This window comes from Aphelocoma coerulescens, chromosome 4 (assembly GCF_041296385.1).
Source record: "Aphelocoma coerulescens isolate FSJ_1873_10779 chromosome 4, UR_Acoe_1.0, whole genome shotgun sequence".
Lineage (NCBI taxonomy): Eukaryota > Metazoa > Chordata > Aves > Passeriformes > Corvidae > Aphelocoma > Aphelocoma coerulescens.
This window is the reverse complement of record NC_091017.1, coordinates 51,078,139-51,097,088: the sequence shown is the minus strand read 5'-3', so window position 1 is coordinate 51,097,088 and position 18,950 is coordinate 51,078,139. Positions and strand designations below refer to the sequence as shown.

Genomic DNA, 18,950 nt, shown 5'->3' with positions numbered 1-18,950 from the left:
ATGTGTTCAGAAATATATGTCTCAGTGAAACTTTTGAGAAATTTAAAGCAAATTCTCCTTTTCAGGGATTATGGTCTCTTCTCAGAGGTCTTGCATCTTAAATTGATGTATCACTCCATCTCTGGGCTGGACTATCTGAGTGTTCTCAAGTAAATTTGAGAGGCTTTATTTTCTTTCATGGATGATGCATTTTTAGAATTTTTATGATTGACCAGGCAGAAAATGTGTCAGTGTGAAATTTTTCTGAAAGAGTAATTGCATTGTAGTTACATTATAAGCACATTCTAAAAAAGACCAAGGAGCAGATTTAGCACTCTTTAAAAGCAATAAGAATAAATTTGCTCAGTAGTTACAATGAGCTATTTGAGATTTTGACATTTGGTCATTTGGTATTTAGTGTCAGTTTTAGAGATTAGAATGCACTGAAAGAAAATGGCCAGTGGAGAACTGCTAGTGGAGCTTTTTGGTTTTTAAGCTAAATTTGTTCCAAAAAAGGCCAATAAATAAATAATACAGAGAAGTGCCTTCTGTCCTGGAAGGGTGAGGGTTACTAGAGTTTATTCCTCAATCTTCAAACTAATTTATGCAAGTCTGAGCAAGCAAACTTTAAAGTTTGGAAACAATTAAAAAAAACCCAAAACCAAAAAACAGTCAGAACTGTGTGCAGTCCATAAATATTGGAGATAGTATATTTCTTGGAAATACCAGGAAAATAACATTTTAAACTTTTAAATACAGAAAGCTACATTTTTACAGCGGAGCCCTCAAGCACGCTTGATGATAATTAAAAAGGCCATTCTTTTTCAAGCACAGACTTTCTCCACGACAGCTCCGTCACCGAACTCCCACCTCTCATTGCACACACACTTACATCAAGAACTTGTCAGAAGATCAAAAGGGTAACACACCATCCCTTCCTCCAAAACACACTGCAAGCAATATGTCAGTGTGTGCATGTTCTCACCATGGAACAGATGCACAGCTCCTTAGCTTCCTGGGTGGTTGCTCAGTAATGTGGATAGTTCCAGTTTTCTGCCCAGGAGAATTATTTGTCTAGGAATAAGACTTCAGGAAGAAGAAAGGAGTAATCTCAACTTAGAAAACACATTATCAAATTAAGAATTTTTTCTGAAGTAATTTTCTTCTGGCATCAGAAGGCCTGCAGGAATAGAGAAGAATTAAAGGCCTCACACTATCTCATCCAGACCATTTTGCTCACTCCAGCTTCAGTGTACACAATGGAAGCACGTGAGATTTCAATTCAGGGAGTTGCACTGCCAACATAAAAGCCTGCAAGGACTTGATGAAACCCTTGCCTTTAGATTATGCCAGCAATCCAGGTGGGGATAAAAGTCTGCCATTCAGAACTGCCCGCTATGCCAAAACGCTTTATGATATGGATTTCACTACTTTCTGCCAAAATTCGAATGGGCATAAATAATTAGTTCTGACTCAATGAGGAGACTGAGAAAAGCTATTCTAGTTTGATAACCTGATTATGAGGAGTTTCTGCATGTAATTTTTGTTTTAATGGTCCAATACAGAAATCTGTTAATGTTTTTGGGATAGTATGGATAAACTTGATATCGGAGTCTAGGCCACTGGGAAAGATGGCAAGAAGGACTAATCTGACCTGAATTTTTTTAGAAGATATCTTTCCTTAACAACTCCTCACCTGTGCCATGTTACTGATTCTATGCTATAGGAAAAAAAAAAAAATCTTTTTTTTACCTACTATTTACTCCAATCTTTTACAGTTCTCAGCAGCAAACTCATGTCAGGGGACTGTGTAAAGTACCTCACATCTTCACTGAATAGAAGCTGCACAGTTGAATTACTTGTTCATAGTACCACAAGACAAAGATGGGAGATCTCCTTTGGAGAATTTTCTGTCCTTGAAAAACAGCAAAGCAGGAAAATAACTCCACAGTCCCTTCCTTTTGAATTGAGAATGATTCCCTGAAATATTTCAGTAAAAGAATATGTTAATAAATGTTCCTTGCTCCATTTGCTCCTTCTAGAGAATTTCTTCTCTCTCTTTTCAAAAAATTCACGTTTGAAGTCTGTATGGTATCTGTCTCTGCAGTAGCCAGGGCTGCAGTTTCTCTAACTTACCCTGCTTGAGGACACACAGTGCATGCTTCTAATTTTAATCATCTTATGCTAGATGTAATTCAAGAGTACTTCCTTGTAACCTTTGAGAGAAGATTGCTTCAACATGCAAAATAAATGGTGGGAAAGCTTTTTTATCCATTCACCTGCTGCATGTCCCCTGCCTAAACTTCTCTGTGCAACAGCAGTGAGTGGCAGTGCTTGTGAGCATGAGTTTGTGTATTCTTCCTATGAGATCAAGCATCTAAAAGAGCTGGGTTTCCCCTGCTTTGAGAATTTGCCTCTCTAAGGCAGGGTTGTGCCAAACCCTCAACATTTAAAACTTATGAGTATACATTACAATAAGGATACCTTTTAGAAATGCAAATGCATGACATGCAGGCTTTAGGGGCTAGAAAAGAAGAAGATTGCCTTTTGGGGTAGTTTTAGTTTCTCAGTGTACACTTGGCTCATAAGCTTATTTCTTCACAACAAGAAGGCTTCTTAATTAGCTTTTCTAAACAAAGTCTTAACCTAGAACATAGATTAAAAAAGATTGAGTGTTTCGAAACTCCCAGTAAATTTTCAGAAGTTGGCAACACTGTCAAGAATTTGAATTGATCATCCAAAATCAGAAATCATGTAGCAAATCCCTCACTTTAGTCACCTTTTGGGGAGAAAGAAGAAAGGGTGCCCACCATGTTGCAACAATGTGAGCCTCAGGGTGGTATTTTTTTTTTTTTTTTTTGGTCCAGAGTCAGAAGTTTCCCAGAATATTTCTGTGCAGCTTTCAGGCAGAGAAGGGGCACTTGCTAGACTTGGCTTGTTTTGCTTATAATATAAATACCTATTTTGTTTGTTTGATTTTTCTTGTTTTTCAGCAACAGTTGGCCAAAAACATAAAATTTGGGCAGCCTCCACAAATGACAATTTCTGCGAGGACAATGGGGGAAGCAAACACCAGTACAGAAGATGATGCATTGCTCAGCAGCCCCACGGAGATCGAGACCCAGCAGGACACAGTGATCTTAGAGTGTGGTAATAAAGTAAGCACTTTAAACTGACATGTCCGTGGCACTAGAGCAGTACTAAAGCAGTAAAGTTCACTGAGGTGTAGCAGATGTTTCCAGTGAGGCGTAGCAGAGCTCAGTGGGCTGTTTTATGTGGGAGGGATCTCTCAGCTTGTACTTCTTGGCCTGGTGGGAAGCATGCTCTTGGCATCCTGAGCCAGGTCGCAACAGAATTACCAGTCCAAGTGTTTGCTCTGAACTTCCATCAATGCACACATCAATTCCAGCGTTGCTGGAAGATATGAAATTTTTCTGATACAGAAAATATTTTAAAATATGGACTTCCCAGCAAGGAAAGTTGTTCACAGTATCAAGTACCAAAAATGAAAATAATTTCAAAATTAGAGTGTGCAGCTTGTTTTCTGCTTGTCTCATCTGCTGGCCTTTTAACTCCTTGGCATGTCTATCTGCACAGGTCTTGGGGGAGAGGGTGGCTTCTGTCAAAAATTGGTGGCCAGGACCACATAGAGCTGCTCTACTTAGAACAGGTTTCTTGTGCTGCTTTGTGACTTCTGATTTTCCCGACTGAGTAACTCGGATCAATGGCAAGAGTTCTGGGTTTCATTTAACCTGTGTTTGTGAAGCTGAGTTTTTAGCCTTGATAGTAACAATCATGTGGTGTAATGGGGTCACGACACACATTAGGTTACGAAGTAATACTGTGATAGAATGATTAAAACCAGTGTTTCTGAGTGTGATGAATATTGCTTCAACCTCTGTGCCTTGAAAATTCCTCATTGTGATGGCTTGGAGAGGGATCATAGCTAAAGAGTCCTAGGTCTCCAGGCTTCCATGGCTGTAGGGGGACTGTTAGTGCTGCAAAAAGAGTCATCTAGAGCATGGAATTGAAACTCCTTGCAGTGGAAGTAATGCCTGAACCGGTTAGTATATTTTTTCCTTACTGTGTAAGTCAGGAGAAAATAAAATCATTAAGACCTGATCAAAATCCTACAAAGCTGTGCTCTTTCTTTTGTTTTGGAACCTGATTATCTTGTTAAGGAAGCCTGAATATTTTGCCTTTTGTAGTGCTGTACAGACAGCAGTGATTCAAGAAGCAGTGAAGAGAAACTCAGAGCATGTAGAAACAAGAATGGCTTATCCATCAGTCCTGAAGTGATAGGAAAGAGGGAAAAATCCTACTCTGACATACATGACTTCTCAAGTCCTTTGTATCATATTTATTAGATCCTTTACATTTTAACACTTGTCTGTGGTAATCTTTTCTAGTCCACTGACACTCCAGATTTCTTGAGAAAAATGAATTTTCTTGGAGCAGGACATGAAATGGAAGAAAAGGTAAAAAAACTTTTACACTTGGTTTGTACTGAGTTACACTCTAATTTTAGATTTTAGAAGCCTGACGGTTTTTGTTTTCACACATTGCTTGATTGATCATCCAATATTTTGTGAATGCTGTGCAGTTTTGGAAATAGTAAATAAGCAATAACTAAGATTGAGAAATCTTAAGAGCTGATTGCAGGAAACAGCAGGACTCAGTCTCTGCCAGTCTTGCAGCATTCCTCTATTTGATGTATTAATCACAGAGTCATAATTTTCATAAGCACTTCTACTACTTTGTTATGTCTGCATGTAATTCAATAAGCATATGCAAAGTGTTCCTTCAGCTTTTAAGTAATTGGTTCCCTGATTAGCATATGTTTAACCTTAGAAGATTACAGAGCTGTCTTGAAAACAATGTATGTGATTTTCTTTCCTTACAGAAGATGTTTTCTCCTTTTTATTTTTCCTGTCTTCTTTTTTCATTTGTATTATGCCAAATGCAAGTCTTGGGAGGATAGCCTCATTCTTACATGCCTAGACATACAGTTCCACTATTGATTCACAAAAGGAGTCTCACTGAATGACTTTGCTTATATTTGCACTTTCTGAACCCAAGCATTTGAAGGGAACGAGAAATAAAGCGCCCATCAAAGCCAGTGTTGTCTTACTTTAGTGTTTTGCTGTTTGGCGCTGTCTTGGACAACTCCACATGACTCTGGAGGGAAGGTTGTCCACAGGCACTGTGCCAGTCTGAGATCCAATGCTGCAGTCATCTCCCATGCAGATAGTACAGCTCTGTAGCTGTTCTTTTACGATGCTTAGATAAGTCAATCTGATTTGCTTCTGCCTAAAGTGTATAATCTAAATTATTTAAAGATGTAGATCCTTTTTCACATTAAGCAAACTTTAAAATGTCTCAGTTGCTTAAAACCTTGCCTGTGTCTTTCCCATTCCCAACAAGCTAAAACGTGAAAAATCTTCAATAGAATGGTCTAAGTAATTTTTACGTGAAAACTATAAAAATGTGTAGTGCAGAAAATGGGAAAATACTAGTGCTGTAACTTTCATGTCCAAAATTTGTGATTTTGTATACTGGAAAGCCAGGGTTTCAAATCTTTTCTGCTAATAATCCTTTGAATTCAAAACTGCAAAGATTGTGTGTGTGTGTGTGTGTGTGTGTGCGCGCGCGCGTAATTTATTTATTTATTTAATGGAACAAATAGCTTAAGAATGGTTTCTTGTGTTTATGATACAAACAGGTCACTCCAGTCAAATCATCTCGGCCAAAAAGACAATTTTCCTGTTCTGGCACAATTGAAACAATCAATTTGGATTCAGTTCCCCAGGCTGTTGCTCGTCTAGACAACAGTGCAGCTAAGCACAAACTGTCAGTGAAGCCAAAAAAGCAGAGGATGTCAAGACAGCACAAGAGATTGACAAAGGTATTAAATCACTGGCCAAACAGCAAGAGGAGGACGATTACTTTTGAAACGGGGTACAAAATAACCATAACTGGGTGTACCAGGATCTGTAGACAGAGGACTTAAGATGTGATTAACACTGTTATTTATCTGAAACCCAAGCTGGAGAGAAGATGCAAATAAGTATTAATATTGCCAGTTGAGACAAATACTACTTAAAACTGAAGTACTTCCACTGGGATTTTACTATTGGGAGAGCTTTCTGATTCTAGTTTTTCTAGTAAAAACTTTAGGTCATAAAGGCCTGAAGATATGTGCTGCTGCTCTGATATAGGCAATCGGTGCAAAATTTGGTTGGGAAAAAATCAGATTCTCTAAATTGGGCAGGGATAATATCTTTGCCTTATAAGAAGGAATAAGACTTAAATAATGTAGCTCTTGCAGCTATAGAGAGAAACATAAAGTTCTGTCTTTGTACACTTACTGCACATCTCTTTTGGTTTTTATCCTGACATCTTATTAGTTCTTGTAAATGGGACAAGACTATTCAACTACGTAGGGCTCAGGAGAGGCCACTGCCCTTTCTTCTGCACCACTGTACTTGCATTTATCACTCTTGCAATGAAGAAATTTAATTTAAATCTCTTGTTTACACAGAATGGTTGACTGGAGCCAAATGATGGCTCAACAAATGATAGCTAGACAGGACATTAGCTGAGCTGTTTTCCCCAAGGGAAGCACTCTTCAGGTACAGAACAGAGTAGTACTCCTGGGAAGCTCTGGGTTTGCTGTCCACGCATGTTCCCACGGTTCCTACAATAGCACTGGAGTCTCAGCACAGATAATGAGGAATATATCCTGGCTCAGGATTTGTGAAAAGAAAACAGTGTGTTTCCCTGAGCAGTCTTCTTTCCTGGCTAGCATTGCAGAGCTTTTTTCTGCAGGCAACAGCTCTGTCTCTGCAAGTAACAGTTAGATTTGCCATGAAAGAGCTGGCAAAACAATGCCCCTAAGCAGGTGTTAATTATTTCAGGCTTAAAGGATGGAGCTGTAAGTAGTAGAAGAAGAATGGGCATATGAAACTTATGCTCTGTTCCTTGGGCTTCTGCAAATTTGAAATGTCAGGTCTCAATGTACACCAAAGGGTGATTCAATATTTGGCATTATAATGCTATCACTCTTGGGATGCTTGATTTCTTTTAAAGGCTATCATCCGAATAGATGAGAGACATGGGATCTATGATGATGTAATCCATAAACTGGGGTGGGTGTGCTAGCTCATCTAAATCACTGTTTAAATTTTTTTTTTTTGCATTTGCAACTCTTTGTTCACTGTAAAGGATAAGAAGCCAAGAGGCAATATTCAGTAACTGCAAACTTGTCTCCAATTTTAGGGATCACAAAGTTTAACAATAACAGAATTTGATCCAGAGGACCTAGAAACTCAGCTGTATGAGGACATATACCCAGGTTATATTGGACGCTTCACAGCAGACAAGCTGATCCGGGAGAGAGATGAGCAGAAGCAGCTTCAGCTGGCAGAGGAAAGAAGAATTGAAGATCACTGGGGTATCCTTGAAGCCGAAAGGATAAGACAGATTGTAGAAATGGAAGAACAAAGAGAAATGGAAGAAAAAAGGTGCCAAGAACTTGAGGAGATGCGGAAAGAACAGGAAAAAAGACGTTGTGAAGAAGAGAGGAGGCAGTACCTCCTTGAAGGAGAGACATCTTTGAAAATAGAAGAGCAAACATGCCATAAAGAGAAAAGAAGACTCATGAAGGCTGAAAAAAGGCAAGAGCTGGAGGAGCAGAGGTGCCAGGAGCTGGAGAAGCAGAAGGAGTTGGAGGAACAACAAAGACAAGACCTGGAGAAGAGGCAGTGGGAAGGGGAGGAGCAACAGAGGCGAGAGCAGGAGGGGCAGAAGCTCAAGAAACAGGAGGAGCAACAGAGACAAGAGCGGGAGGGACAGAAGCTCAAGGAACAGGAGGAACAACAGAGACAAGAGCTGGAGGGACAGAAGCTCAAGGAACAGGAGGAGCAACAGAGACAAGAGCAGGAGGTGCAGAAGCTCAAGGAACAGGAGGAACAACAGAGATGGGAGTTGGAGGAGCAGAAGCTCAAGGAACAGGAGGAGCAACAGAGACGAGAGCAGGAGGTGCAGAAGCTCAAGGAACAGGAGGAGCAACAGAGACGAGAGCTGGAGGTACAAAAGCTCAAGGAACAAGAAGAGCAAAAGAGACGAGAGCTGGATGAGCAGCGGCGCCAGCAATGGGAGGAACAGCAGAGACTAAAGCAGGAGGAAGAGAAGCACCAGGAATGGGAGGAACAGCAGAGACTAAAGCAGGAAGAGAAGCACCAGGAACAGGAAGAGCAGAGATGTCAGGAATTGGAGGAGGAGAAGCATCAGGAATGGGAAGAGCAGAAGCACAAGGATTTGGAGGAGAAACAGAGACAAGAGCTGGAGAAGCAGCAGAGGCTAGCACTGGAAGAATTAAGGCAAGATAGGACTGAAAAGGACAGTCAAAAGGAAGAAGAAAGAAACTGGCTGGAGGAGCAAAAAGAACTCAAGAAACAAAATAAGGAAGAAATACAGCAACAAGAGCTAGAAGAGAATGAGCTTCAAGAAGTTGAAATAAAACTGAAACAGGAGAAAGAACCTGAGAGCGTCAAACAAGAGAAGAAACAGGAGGAACAAAGACAGCATTTGAAGGAGAAAGAAAGGACAGAGAAGGAACAACCCCAGCAAGTGACAGATAAGAAAAAGAAACGGGAAGAGCAGCGGAAACACAAGCTCACGAAACAAATGCACATGGAAAGTTCAGAGTATGTACTACTAGATGAAATGAAGCAGCAAAAGGAACAAAATGGACATGAATGGAACAGGCTGAAAGAGCAGAAGGTAGACACAGAAGGACAAAATCTTCCGCCAAAACAAGAAAACTCCTTGGAACAGCCACAGGAAAAAGATCAGTTGTGTTCTGCTGGAGGGGCTGATAGGCATCCAGCAGAGGAGAAGCTCCAAGAAGGATTAAGTTCCCAAAAAGTCAAACAGCCAGAAAAAGGGAATAAAACATCAGAAGAACTGCAAGCCCAGAAACTGAAGAGAGAAGTTGAGGCTCAGGAGCAAAAACGCATAGGGGAAGAACTTCGGTGGCAGGAAGTAGATGAAAGACAGACAGCATCCAGACCCTTCACATTTCAAGTGTCTTCTGGAGATAAACAGATCATATTTCAGAAAGTAAATCTGAGTCCTGTCATGCCCATCAAAGGAGCAGGACTCTCTTCTCCATCTGTCAAAGACTGCAGGGTGCACACTACCAGTAAGGGCTCTCATTCCCTCCCATCATCTGTGTGTGTACCCCACACAGCTATTTTGGTTACTGGAGCACAGCTGTGTGGCACAGCAGTGAACCTGAACCAGATTAAGGACACGGCTTGCAAATCATTACTTGGCTTAACAGAAGAGAGGAAAAATGTGGACGTTCCCTCTCCAGAGAAGTCCGAGAGAAAAAAACAGGATCCCAAACCCAGCAGCAGTAAAATGAAACACGCACAAGAGGCACTGAACAACCAGGCTGTACTGGCTGAGTGGGCCTCTATCCGCTCCAGAATCCTAAAGAACGCAGAAAACAACAAATACAATGAGAGAGACCGGGTAAGCGTCTGCAGGCACAGTGATGACTGGACAGCCCGAGGACGCGGTGCTCCCCATGGTAACTTGAGGAAAACCCTCTCCGCAAATGCAAAGTTCTCGATTACACCAGCATGGCAGAAATTTTCAGACGTTTCAAAAACCAGTTCAGATGCTGAGAATGTAAATGTGGCAAAAGGCAATGAAACAGTGGCTGTGGGGAGAACCACTGGGTCATCTGCTGATTCACAGGAGGACGTGGTCTCCACTTTTAAGGATAACTTATCTGAAAAGCCCAAGGAGAAAATGGAAACCCATAGTGAAGTGACAGACAACACTGAAGGCTGTAAATTTGCAAAAGATCTTCCATCTTTCCTTGTTCCAAGTTTTCCACATTCTATGGGTAAGGAATTACCCCAGCCAGAACTTCCCAATGCCCTGGAAAATCAGCAAAATAACAGCACAAAAAAAGCAGATAAACCACCATTAAATGGAGAAGAAAATGTTTCTCCTTTTGGAATAAAGTTACGAAGGACAAACTACTCTTTACGTTTTCATTATGATCAACAGGCAGAGCAAAAGAAAAAGAAAAGATACAGTGCAGGAGACAGTTTTGATGGTGTGCCTGACCCACTCACCTCAACAGAAGGTGAGAAAGAATCTTCTGTTTTCACTTCACAGGAAAATACCTCTCCTGGCACGGGGAGAGCAAACATTTCTGGTAATTTAAAAGACTCTTCAGTTACTGTGGTGGAGTTTTCACCACCAGTGGTCCCACCAGCCACCGGCCAGAGTGCTCTACCTGCTCATGAGAAACCAGCATGCAAGTCACTGGTCCCACAGAAACCTGCCTTAGCTCCAAAGCCCACCAGCCAGACCCCACCATCGTCTCCTCTCTCTAAAATGAACAGATCAAACCTATCTGAAGTGCTGGGGCAAAGGGTGGTTAAAGCTGAATCAGATGGTGGCTGGAGAAAAGAAGACAGAGCAAATGCAGCCCAACCCATACCATCCAATGACTACAAAAATGAAGAGGAAGAAGTCAAAGAAAAGAAGTCATTTTTCCCATCTCTAAGTATTCCATGGAGAGAAAAAAGTGACAAAAAGCCTGAGCCATTGAAGAAAGGTATGTATCTTTCAAAGCAAATTTAGCTATTATCTGCATTTCCAAAATGAGATACTGGAGATCCAGAGGAAGACATTTGGTCTTAAGCTATGATTTTTACCTGGCATGTTATTTGTGGAGGACTGCTACTTTACTTAGGGTTGTCTGAATGAGTGTGAATTCCCATGCCCACAATTTAATTCAGAAGCCCACAAATTCAGTGTGACCAGTGCAACCTACTTAAGAAAGTTAATTTCAAGGAGGTAACAGGAGTGTGTGTGTTTGTGTGTGTGTTTTCCTTGGCAGAGATGTTACCTCTGTCTCTAGTTAGTCAGGTGATGGACTCTGTGGTCCATGTATAATGGTGTCATCAGAGCAGAGGGTGTAATTTTAAAAATCTACATTCCGTTGCTTCTCTTTTTAAAGGAATGTTATCTAGCTTAAAAATACTAAGATCTAGATCCCCTTATCCTGGGCAAATTCTTTATTTAAGCAATACAGCTAGGCCCAGCAGTCTGTGCTTCAGAGGCAGTCTTCAGTGATGAAAACATTTAGAGTAGCCATAATGTCTCTTCAGAGGAGGGTTGAAAGCCCCTGTGTCCTGAAGTGGTATTCTGTACAAGAGGGAAAATTACCCTTTCAGAGTAAGGACACTCAAAAGACTGAGGCAGGAATTCAGCATTTCATTGGGAAATCCCAATTTTTTTTCATTCTTGAATTTTGCAAACATCAGGACACTTGTAAAACAGTATCTCAGTGGAACTGCTGCCTTTTTTTTTTCCTTCACCAAAACAAAAACCCAAAACCAAACCAAACCAAAAAACAGAGCAAAAAAAAGAGATACGTTTGGACATCTGAGTGAGTGTGTTGAATTAGGTCTTATTCCTGAGGCATAAAATCTGTTTCAGGATTTGTTGTGCAGTCCACAAAGGTCTGTGACTGACATGGCATTCAATGGGCTTAGCTCCAGCATTTTCACAAGGTAGAGAAGTTGTAGGGGTTTTCTCAAGACAAGAGATGTGCATTATTCAATCAATTCTTGTCATGTTTTCTTTCAGAAAAGCCTGTTCTTCAGAGCAGACACTCTTTAGATGGCTCTAAATTGATGGAAAAAGTGGAAACTTCACAACCACTTTGGATTACATTAGCACTGCAAAAGCAAAAGGGATTTCGTGAGCAGCAAGCTACGAGGGAAGAGAGAAGACAAGCCAGAGAGGCAAAGCAGGCTGAAAAACTGGCTAAAGAAAATGTAAGCAATCTTTAGAAACCTGCCCATTAGAAAAACTGACACCATAATTATAACTGTTAGCTAATTTCATTATGTGGGAGTATGTATTTTTTTAATGTTTGGTTTGTAAGACTTCATAAAAGCTAAAATGACAGCAAGTAAAAAGTATTCTGAAAGTCTGGAGTTCCCTCTTGCAAAACTCAGACCTCCGGGAGAAAATACTGTGCAACAGTTTGGCAATTTTAGTGTAAACTCTGATGATATCAGGTAGTAGTTAATGACAGTCATAAGCACAACTACTGTGCAGATGATGGAACAGAAAAATTGTGTGCAATGTGGTTCTTTCAGAGCTTAAGTAAGTGAGATGTTAACCTTTAATGCTTGGGGAATAACAGCTGAAATATGCAGTTATAGGTGAATATTAGTAAGTCTGAATTTATTTTTATTGTAGCATATACTATTTGGGTAAAACACATATGAACAGAAGAAATGAACAATCATGATTGTCATGATCATGTCCAAATGCCTAAAGCAGGCACCGAATTCAGCCACTTCTTTCCTGTTCTCCAAATAGCTATTTATTCTCCATGGCTTTCTATTAGTAAGGAAAGGACTTGTACTTCCAGCACCAAAGCGATGCTGCACAGACAGGGATGTTGTACATAGATATCACAGATGGTAAAAAGGGATATTATGTGGATAACTAAATATATTTTGGTGTTTGTTATGAGACCCAAATTTCTGATGGATATATGCCTAACCGGAGCCATAGACAACTGATGGAAGAAAACAGCAGTGGGTGTGAAGTTGCCCACAGATGCACACTATGTGTCAGTGCTGTATTTAACAGGGAGGGCTGGCTCAAACTCGTCAGTATTTTGACTGAAATGACAATATGACAAATTTAACTTTGTGGTGGGTTTTTTACAGTCTTTAATAAGTGTTGGGTTTAGAAGTATCAGTGTTGTGATCCCTTGCCAAAAATGAAGGTTAAGGAAAGGACAGGTGATGAATGAAAGCATCAAGTGTGTCATCTCTAATCTGTAGCCATTACATGACAGACTGTTTCTCATTTAGCAGTTTCCCTTCTCTGTTCTAGGCTGCTGTAAGTAATCAGTCAGATAATAAAAGTAACAGCAGCAAAACAAGCACACTGCAGAAATCTACAGCTCAAGAAGGAGAGAAGAAAATTGAGACAGCTGTGTCAAGACTAGAAAGAAGGGAGCATCTAAAAAAGTCGAACACCCTTCCAACATCTGTGACAGGTACGGTTGAGAGATTCAGATTCACTCTAGGAATAATGCACTTCAGAAATGGTATTGCATGTTTTTGAGAAAGTGAATGAGAGTTTTTTTCCCCCCTCATATACTACTGCTAGAATTACAAATGCATTGCACAGAATAACACAACTTATTCCCATCTCATGTGCTGCCCCTTATGATGGAAATACCTAATTTTAACAGATTTTTACCAGGCTCCCTAGGTTATTAAGGTTGCACTGCTGCAATTCCTTAGAATTGCCCCAGTTCAAGTTAGCAAAATTGGGCTGTCTACCCAAGCCATATCCACAGTATTTTTGGAACATGACTAATGCACATTAGAGGGATCTGATTTACTGTAAATTGCAATTGCAGGACTGTTTTGCCTTTAGGTTGGGGGTTAGCACAGAGGGGGAATGATATTTAACTTCTACAAAGTGCATTTGTGCAGGAAATGAAATGTGTTCTCACACCTCCCAGTTTGTCAAGGAGAAATAGTCACCCCCCAATATTGGAAATAAGCATTCTCATTTGAAAAATGTTTAAAAAATAATCGATTCAGCTGACGGTAGTCTGTTACTTTGAATGTAGGACTTCTCTCTCCCAGTCAAATATTTGGTATGGAAGGTTGGAACCAGAACCTACTGCTTTATCTGTCACTTCAGTTAAGCCGAAACTATTCCATATTCAAAAGGCAGGCAAATTAAAATAAATACTTCCCCAAAGGGCATAACATTTGGGGTGGTATAAGGTGGTTTTTGATATACAGACTTGCCTGTATTTCTCTAGCTAACAGTAGTCATTGGGAAAAGGTTTTTGAGTGGATAGATGTTGAAGAAACCTTTTAAAAAGTTGCACAAGTAAATAGCATTTCTGAAAGTAAATACAAGTATCAGCTGCATCTGTTCAGTACCACTCTACGCCAAGGACTATGAAACGCAACTGTTGAAAGCAATGAGGTGACTCAACTGATTTGTTAAAGGCTAGACCAGTGCTAATCCTGCATTACAGACTGTCTAAAGCTGAACTCCCCACCCCCAACCATGCCTATATTCAGTTGCTTCAACAGCTGGATCTTCACATTGCAGCTGCACACCAGAGCAGACATCCCTGAGAACTTCACTTGGAACACCCTGGGTTGGACTAGATGACCTTTAAAGATCCTTTCCAACCCAAACCATTCTAAGATCTTACATAAATTGCCCAAAACTTTCATGCTTTACAGCATGCCTGTCAAACTCTAAAGGGACTCTATGGCAGCCTTACCCTCAAAGACTCAGCACAGTGTTGTTATGCTGTACATAGTAAATTCTAGCAGAAATCAAACCTCATCACAATAGATGATGCCAAATTAGATCAAAGGGCCAAAACCCAATTATCCAAAGTCATTCTGTCTGCACTAGAGTGACAGTTCAGGAGGAAATTGAGGAAGAATTGCCAAATTCAAATTACCTAAAGCATAGAACTCTATTGGCCCTTACAAAATAGTGACTGTATTTCCCTGTGATTACTGACTACATTTGGAGCCAGGCAGCCATTAGGAACTACACATATACACAAGTATTTGTGGGTAATAAGACTGATTTCGGCTTCCCACAGTTAGAAGAGTGTTTAAGACAAGACCAGCCTAGGACATGTTTAAAATGGAAGTCTGCTGAGTCCTCCTCTAAGGACATTAAAAAAACACCCACAACTTGAAGGCGGCATATTTCAAACTTGCACTTGCGTCTTGTGCAACAGGAACTGATAAGAGTGTGTGACCTTTAAAATAGCATAAATTACCACAGCATTTGAAATAATTAGCTTTTCAAAGTGTCCATCTACAGAAATTGCTGCTGCTACTGTTCATTTACTTACAGATAAAAATAAATGATTAAAGATGCACTAAAAAGAAAAATAGAACAGTTCTTGGCATCCATGTAATTTTAAAGCTTTTATACACATTCAAAACCTGAAAATGAAATGCAACTAAAAGTAATTGGGAATCTGAACATTTAACAAGAAAAGAATTTTGGCTCCTAAAAAAGAAAACATACCAGTGGGGGGGGGATGAGTGAGGAGTTGTTTTGTAACTAAGATTTTTAGAGTTACTCCATATGTTTCAGACAGGACTCATTTCTACTCAGGTTGCCTTCAAGGGCATTCACTGTCTCAGAATTTATTTTCCCATTTGACTTCTACAATACTTCCATAGTTCTGCTTTGTGAAGTTGCTTCTTAGAAATCATTTGTTTATTAAACACATTTTCTTATGGAGATTGCTGTTTGTCTTCAAGATACTACTTTGAAGAAAATGTGGCAAACAGCTAGTGGTGAAAGCAGGTTTCTTTCTTTTCAAGGACAGTCTCTTGGGCAGGGTTAACTGAGGCAGGAAGCTATAGGACCACCTTCTTCTCTGAAGAGGGAATCTAAATTCTACTGAATACATTTGGTTTATATGTGTGCAGCAGCTGCATTAGCAAAGAGAAAAAAAAACCCTAGCTTTATTTCCCATTGTTTGCTATGGGGCAGATGTAATTAAAAGAGTTTATTTAAAGAGAAAGACTGGCAAACTGGAAATGTTTTCTCTGGATCTCACGGAGACGGAAAATTTCATCCCTATTTTTGTGAGTTAGATCACGTGGAGTCACCTCTGAAAAAGGAAACTCAGCTCCTCCTAACTTGATTATTTTGCAAATACAGTAAGATTTAACTGAAAGTGTTGGCAATAAATATCTAGTGTTAGATCAGAATATCTTCATATAAAAGTGAAATCTCTAGAGTCCTGCAACAAAGCACTGGATTCAACTAATGTTGGGGGTTTTTTTTCCCTCTCCCTATCCCATAAAAAAAGTGGAAATTTCAGATTCTGTTCCATCAACCCCAGTGACAAAGGAGGTGGCCAAGAGATTCTCTACGCCTGATGCTAACCCAGTGTCAACAGAACCAGCCTGGCTTGCGTTAGCCAAGAGGAAAGCAAAAGCCTGGAGTGACTGTCCACAGATCATAAAGTAAACTGTAAAGTTACATCTCCATTGCTGACTATAAATTGCTTTATTTATTCTGCTTTTTACACATGACAAAACTGAAAATGCATGTATAGGAAGGACTGAAAATGGAACTGATTACCATTTTGCTCTAGCTCACTGTAAAGTCTACTCAAGTCATATATTCCATTGCTTTGACAAATAGCTAAAGGAGGTCATGGCAAGAATCCCACAGCCAGACTCTCTCAAAAACTTAAGAGTGCTCAGATACTGGATGTAAATTTTAGCAGGTATCATAATAAGGGCCAGAAGAGAATAAGGGTTCAGAAGCTTCTTAAATTCTGTTGGTATTCGGTTCTGGAATTCTAGATCTCTGTGTCTGAGATCTCAGAAATTTTTTCAGAACTTCATTGTTGAAATTGAGGCAAGATGCATGTTTCCTTCTCTTAAGTCATAATTTATTTAAACATGTTAAACTGTATGAACTGCCAGTTCTGCCTGCTATTTGAAAGCTTCTTCCCTAAGGAAGAGCTTCAGGATACACCGTTCCACATGCAGATGATAAGTAGATAGATGGTACCATCCAAATGCTGAGGTAATTTCTTTCATCATAGGATTAATACACTACATCTATATACCCTCACTTCTAGGAAGAAAACAATTAATCCTACTTAAAAAGCCACAATTTTTTAAACAAATATCATTAAGTTCTCAGAAAGAAGTCAGGGATTCACTGTTTCTTCTAGCCATCTAAGTGCATCACTGTTTGTGCTTGGCCATATTTATGCTGCATAGAGACAGTGACTGTGAATTGCAACTTTAAATCAGTTGACTGGAATTAAACTGGAATTAAACCTGTGTGAATGCAGCTGTAGAATTTGTCTCAGTAAGTTCCCACAGGAGTAGGACAGGCAGAACTGAAGTTAACTGAGAACTGAAAGCTAAGTCAGTGAGAGTTTTAGGAGTTTTAACTCTGCATTCTTCCCGATTTTACTCCACATGCAACTTCAGGTAGTTCAGATAACTTCCTGTACTTTGACCAGTATAGCCAGAACACTTCATAAAGAAGTTTACTTACCCATCTCAGGTATCTGCTGTGGCAATTGAACACTTTAGTACTTCGCATAACTAAAACAGAAATGTCCAACCCCTCCCTCTTACAAAAAAAGGATAAAGTCCATAAATGTAATAAAAACGTCACTATCCTCCACATCCCACAGAAATCACTAGGTCTGCATTTTAAAATGTCACCCTATTAATCAACTGAGTTTGTTTTACAAGGAAGACTTTAAAAAAAAATTCAAAGTCTACTTCTTACAACCATAAGGCTCAAAGGGACCTTTAAGCCTACAACATCATAAAGGGAGACATTTTCATGAAAAGAAATTACATCATTCTAGAATGATACAACATATGCTTCATGGAAGTGTTTTAGCCAAACTGCTGTAAGCAGCACGAGAAACAGCATTTTAAACTACACAGGAAACAGAATGAAAGCTGTTGCATACCCTGTTCCCAGAACCAAAAGGAGTTTCAGCAAAAGTCATTGTCAAGTACAGCCTTTCCTATCAAACAGAAAACGGGCTCAGTATCATGGTTACAATAGCACAAACAAAATGGATGTTAGATGGAGTACATGTGCAGCAGCAAGATGGACTTTCTTGGGTGTCTTAAGCCATTAGTTTTGCTCAGTTTCGTATTTAAGATCAGAATCTCTAAAGTAACTTTTTTTACCATGAATATAACTAGTTAATATGTTTTAAGCAGAAATAAGACAATGCTGCTTGGGAAAAACCCCCAAGTTAATGCCTTCAATATCTGAAGATAGAATTGGCCCTGTAATTACTTTCAATCTGCTAGCAGCAGGAATTAGTGCATCTTAAAAGTCAAATTTACATTTTTTCCAAGTTTGTTTGCCTGAAGTATGGATTTGTAATAACTAAACTGCCTGAAATCCATCTTTACAATTATTTCTTGGGAGGGGGAGCCAGGTAGAAAAACAGAGAAGGTGAAGTAAATCAGGATGAAAGATACTGGTATTTTGAAAAGCATAGCAAAATTAGGTGCTATTGTGCATGACATAAGGATGCAATTTTCCAATTCAATCCATTTATAGCACATAGAATAGAGCTTTCATTAAGGATGGTCCTAAGCTAAAGCTTCAAAGCAGAGTTTTTTTTCAACCATAAAGGTATCTAGTGTAACAATGGAAACTGTATTATGTACAGTACTTGATGGAAACATTTCTAAAGTGTACATGTTCAACAGTGACATTTCATGTTAAATTAACAAAGATTTGCACTAAATACCAATGAAGTGAAGTGTTACTTTGCTTTAGCTTTGTTGCAACCATTTCTGATAAAGTACTGGAAATCTGTAAAAATAAATCTAAAACATTACTACCCAGTTTAAAACAGCAAAAATGTTTTAAGAACTGAATAAACCACTATGTAGTATATTGTCTCAATTTTTTGTAACTTATACAAACACAAAATACAATTTCTTTTGACAAGGTTATATATGATTAACCTCTATGTTCATATAGTAATGTATAAAAACTACAAGATGTATAATTGTGGGGTATTTGTTGTGTACTTTTTTAATTTTTTCAAATGTTTTAAAGTGCAATTGTTTATTATACTGTCATTTTAATTCTTATTAAACTATAACCTGGTCAAAATTATCTAATCATTGATATATGTTCTCTGTGTCTCATTTTGCTAAACATGTAGTTCAGGTTTGCCTTACAAACAGAATTTTCACAGTGCTACAAATGTACTATGTACTCCATAGGATTCAAAGGAGATGGTTCATGAGAGAAAGTAAGATAAGAGTTTCTACTATATTTGTTTTACAAGACTCTTAGTCAGGGAATGCTCTCAGTGAAGTGTACTTTTG

The 18,950-nt window shown here is 39.3% G+C and overlaps 1 protein-coding gene across 4 annotated transcripts in view; it reads left to right on the top strand.

The window, feature by feature from the left end:
* The window catches only part of CRACD (capping protein inhibiting regulator of actin dynamics), a 60,538-nt gene extending 41,620 nt beyond the window's left edge, over positions 1-18,918 (top strand). For all 4 annotated transcript variants that reach the window (XM_069014055.1, XM_069014057.1, XM_069014054.1 and 1 more), the window contains 7 exons: positions 2,973-3,137; positions 4,389-4,457; positions 5,702-5,884; positions 7,258-10,621; positions 11,659-11,849; positions 12,928-13,093; positions 15,920-18,918. In XM_069014055.1, the coding sequence (XP_068870156.1) occupies positions 2,973-3,137; positions 4,389-4,457; positions 5,702-5,884; positions 7,258-10,621; positions 11,659-11,849; positions 12,928-13,093; positions 15,920-16,080 (4,299 nt within the window). In that variant the 3' untranslated portion in view covers positions 16,081-18,918. The remainder of the gene's footprint in view (positions 1-2,972; positions 3,138-4,388; positions 4,458-5,701; positions 5,885-7,257; positions 10,622-11,658; positions 11,850-12,927; positions 13,094-15,919) is intronic.
* The last annotated feature ends 32 nt before the right edge of the window (positions 18,919-18,950 follow it).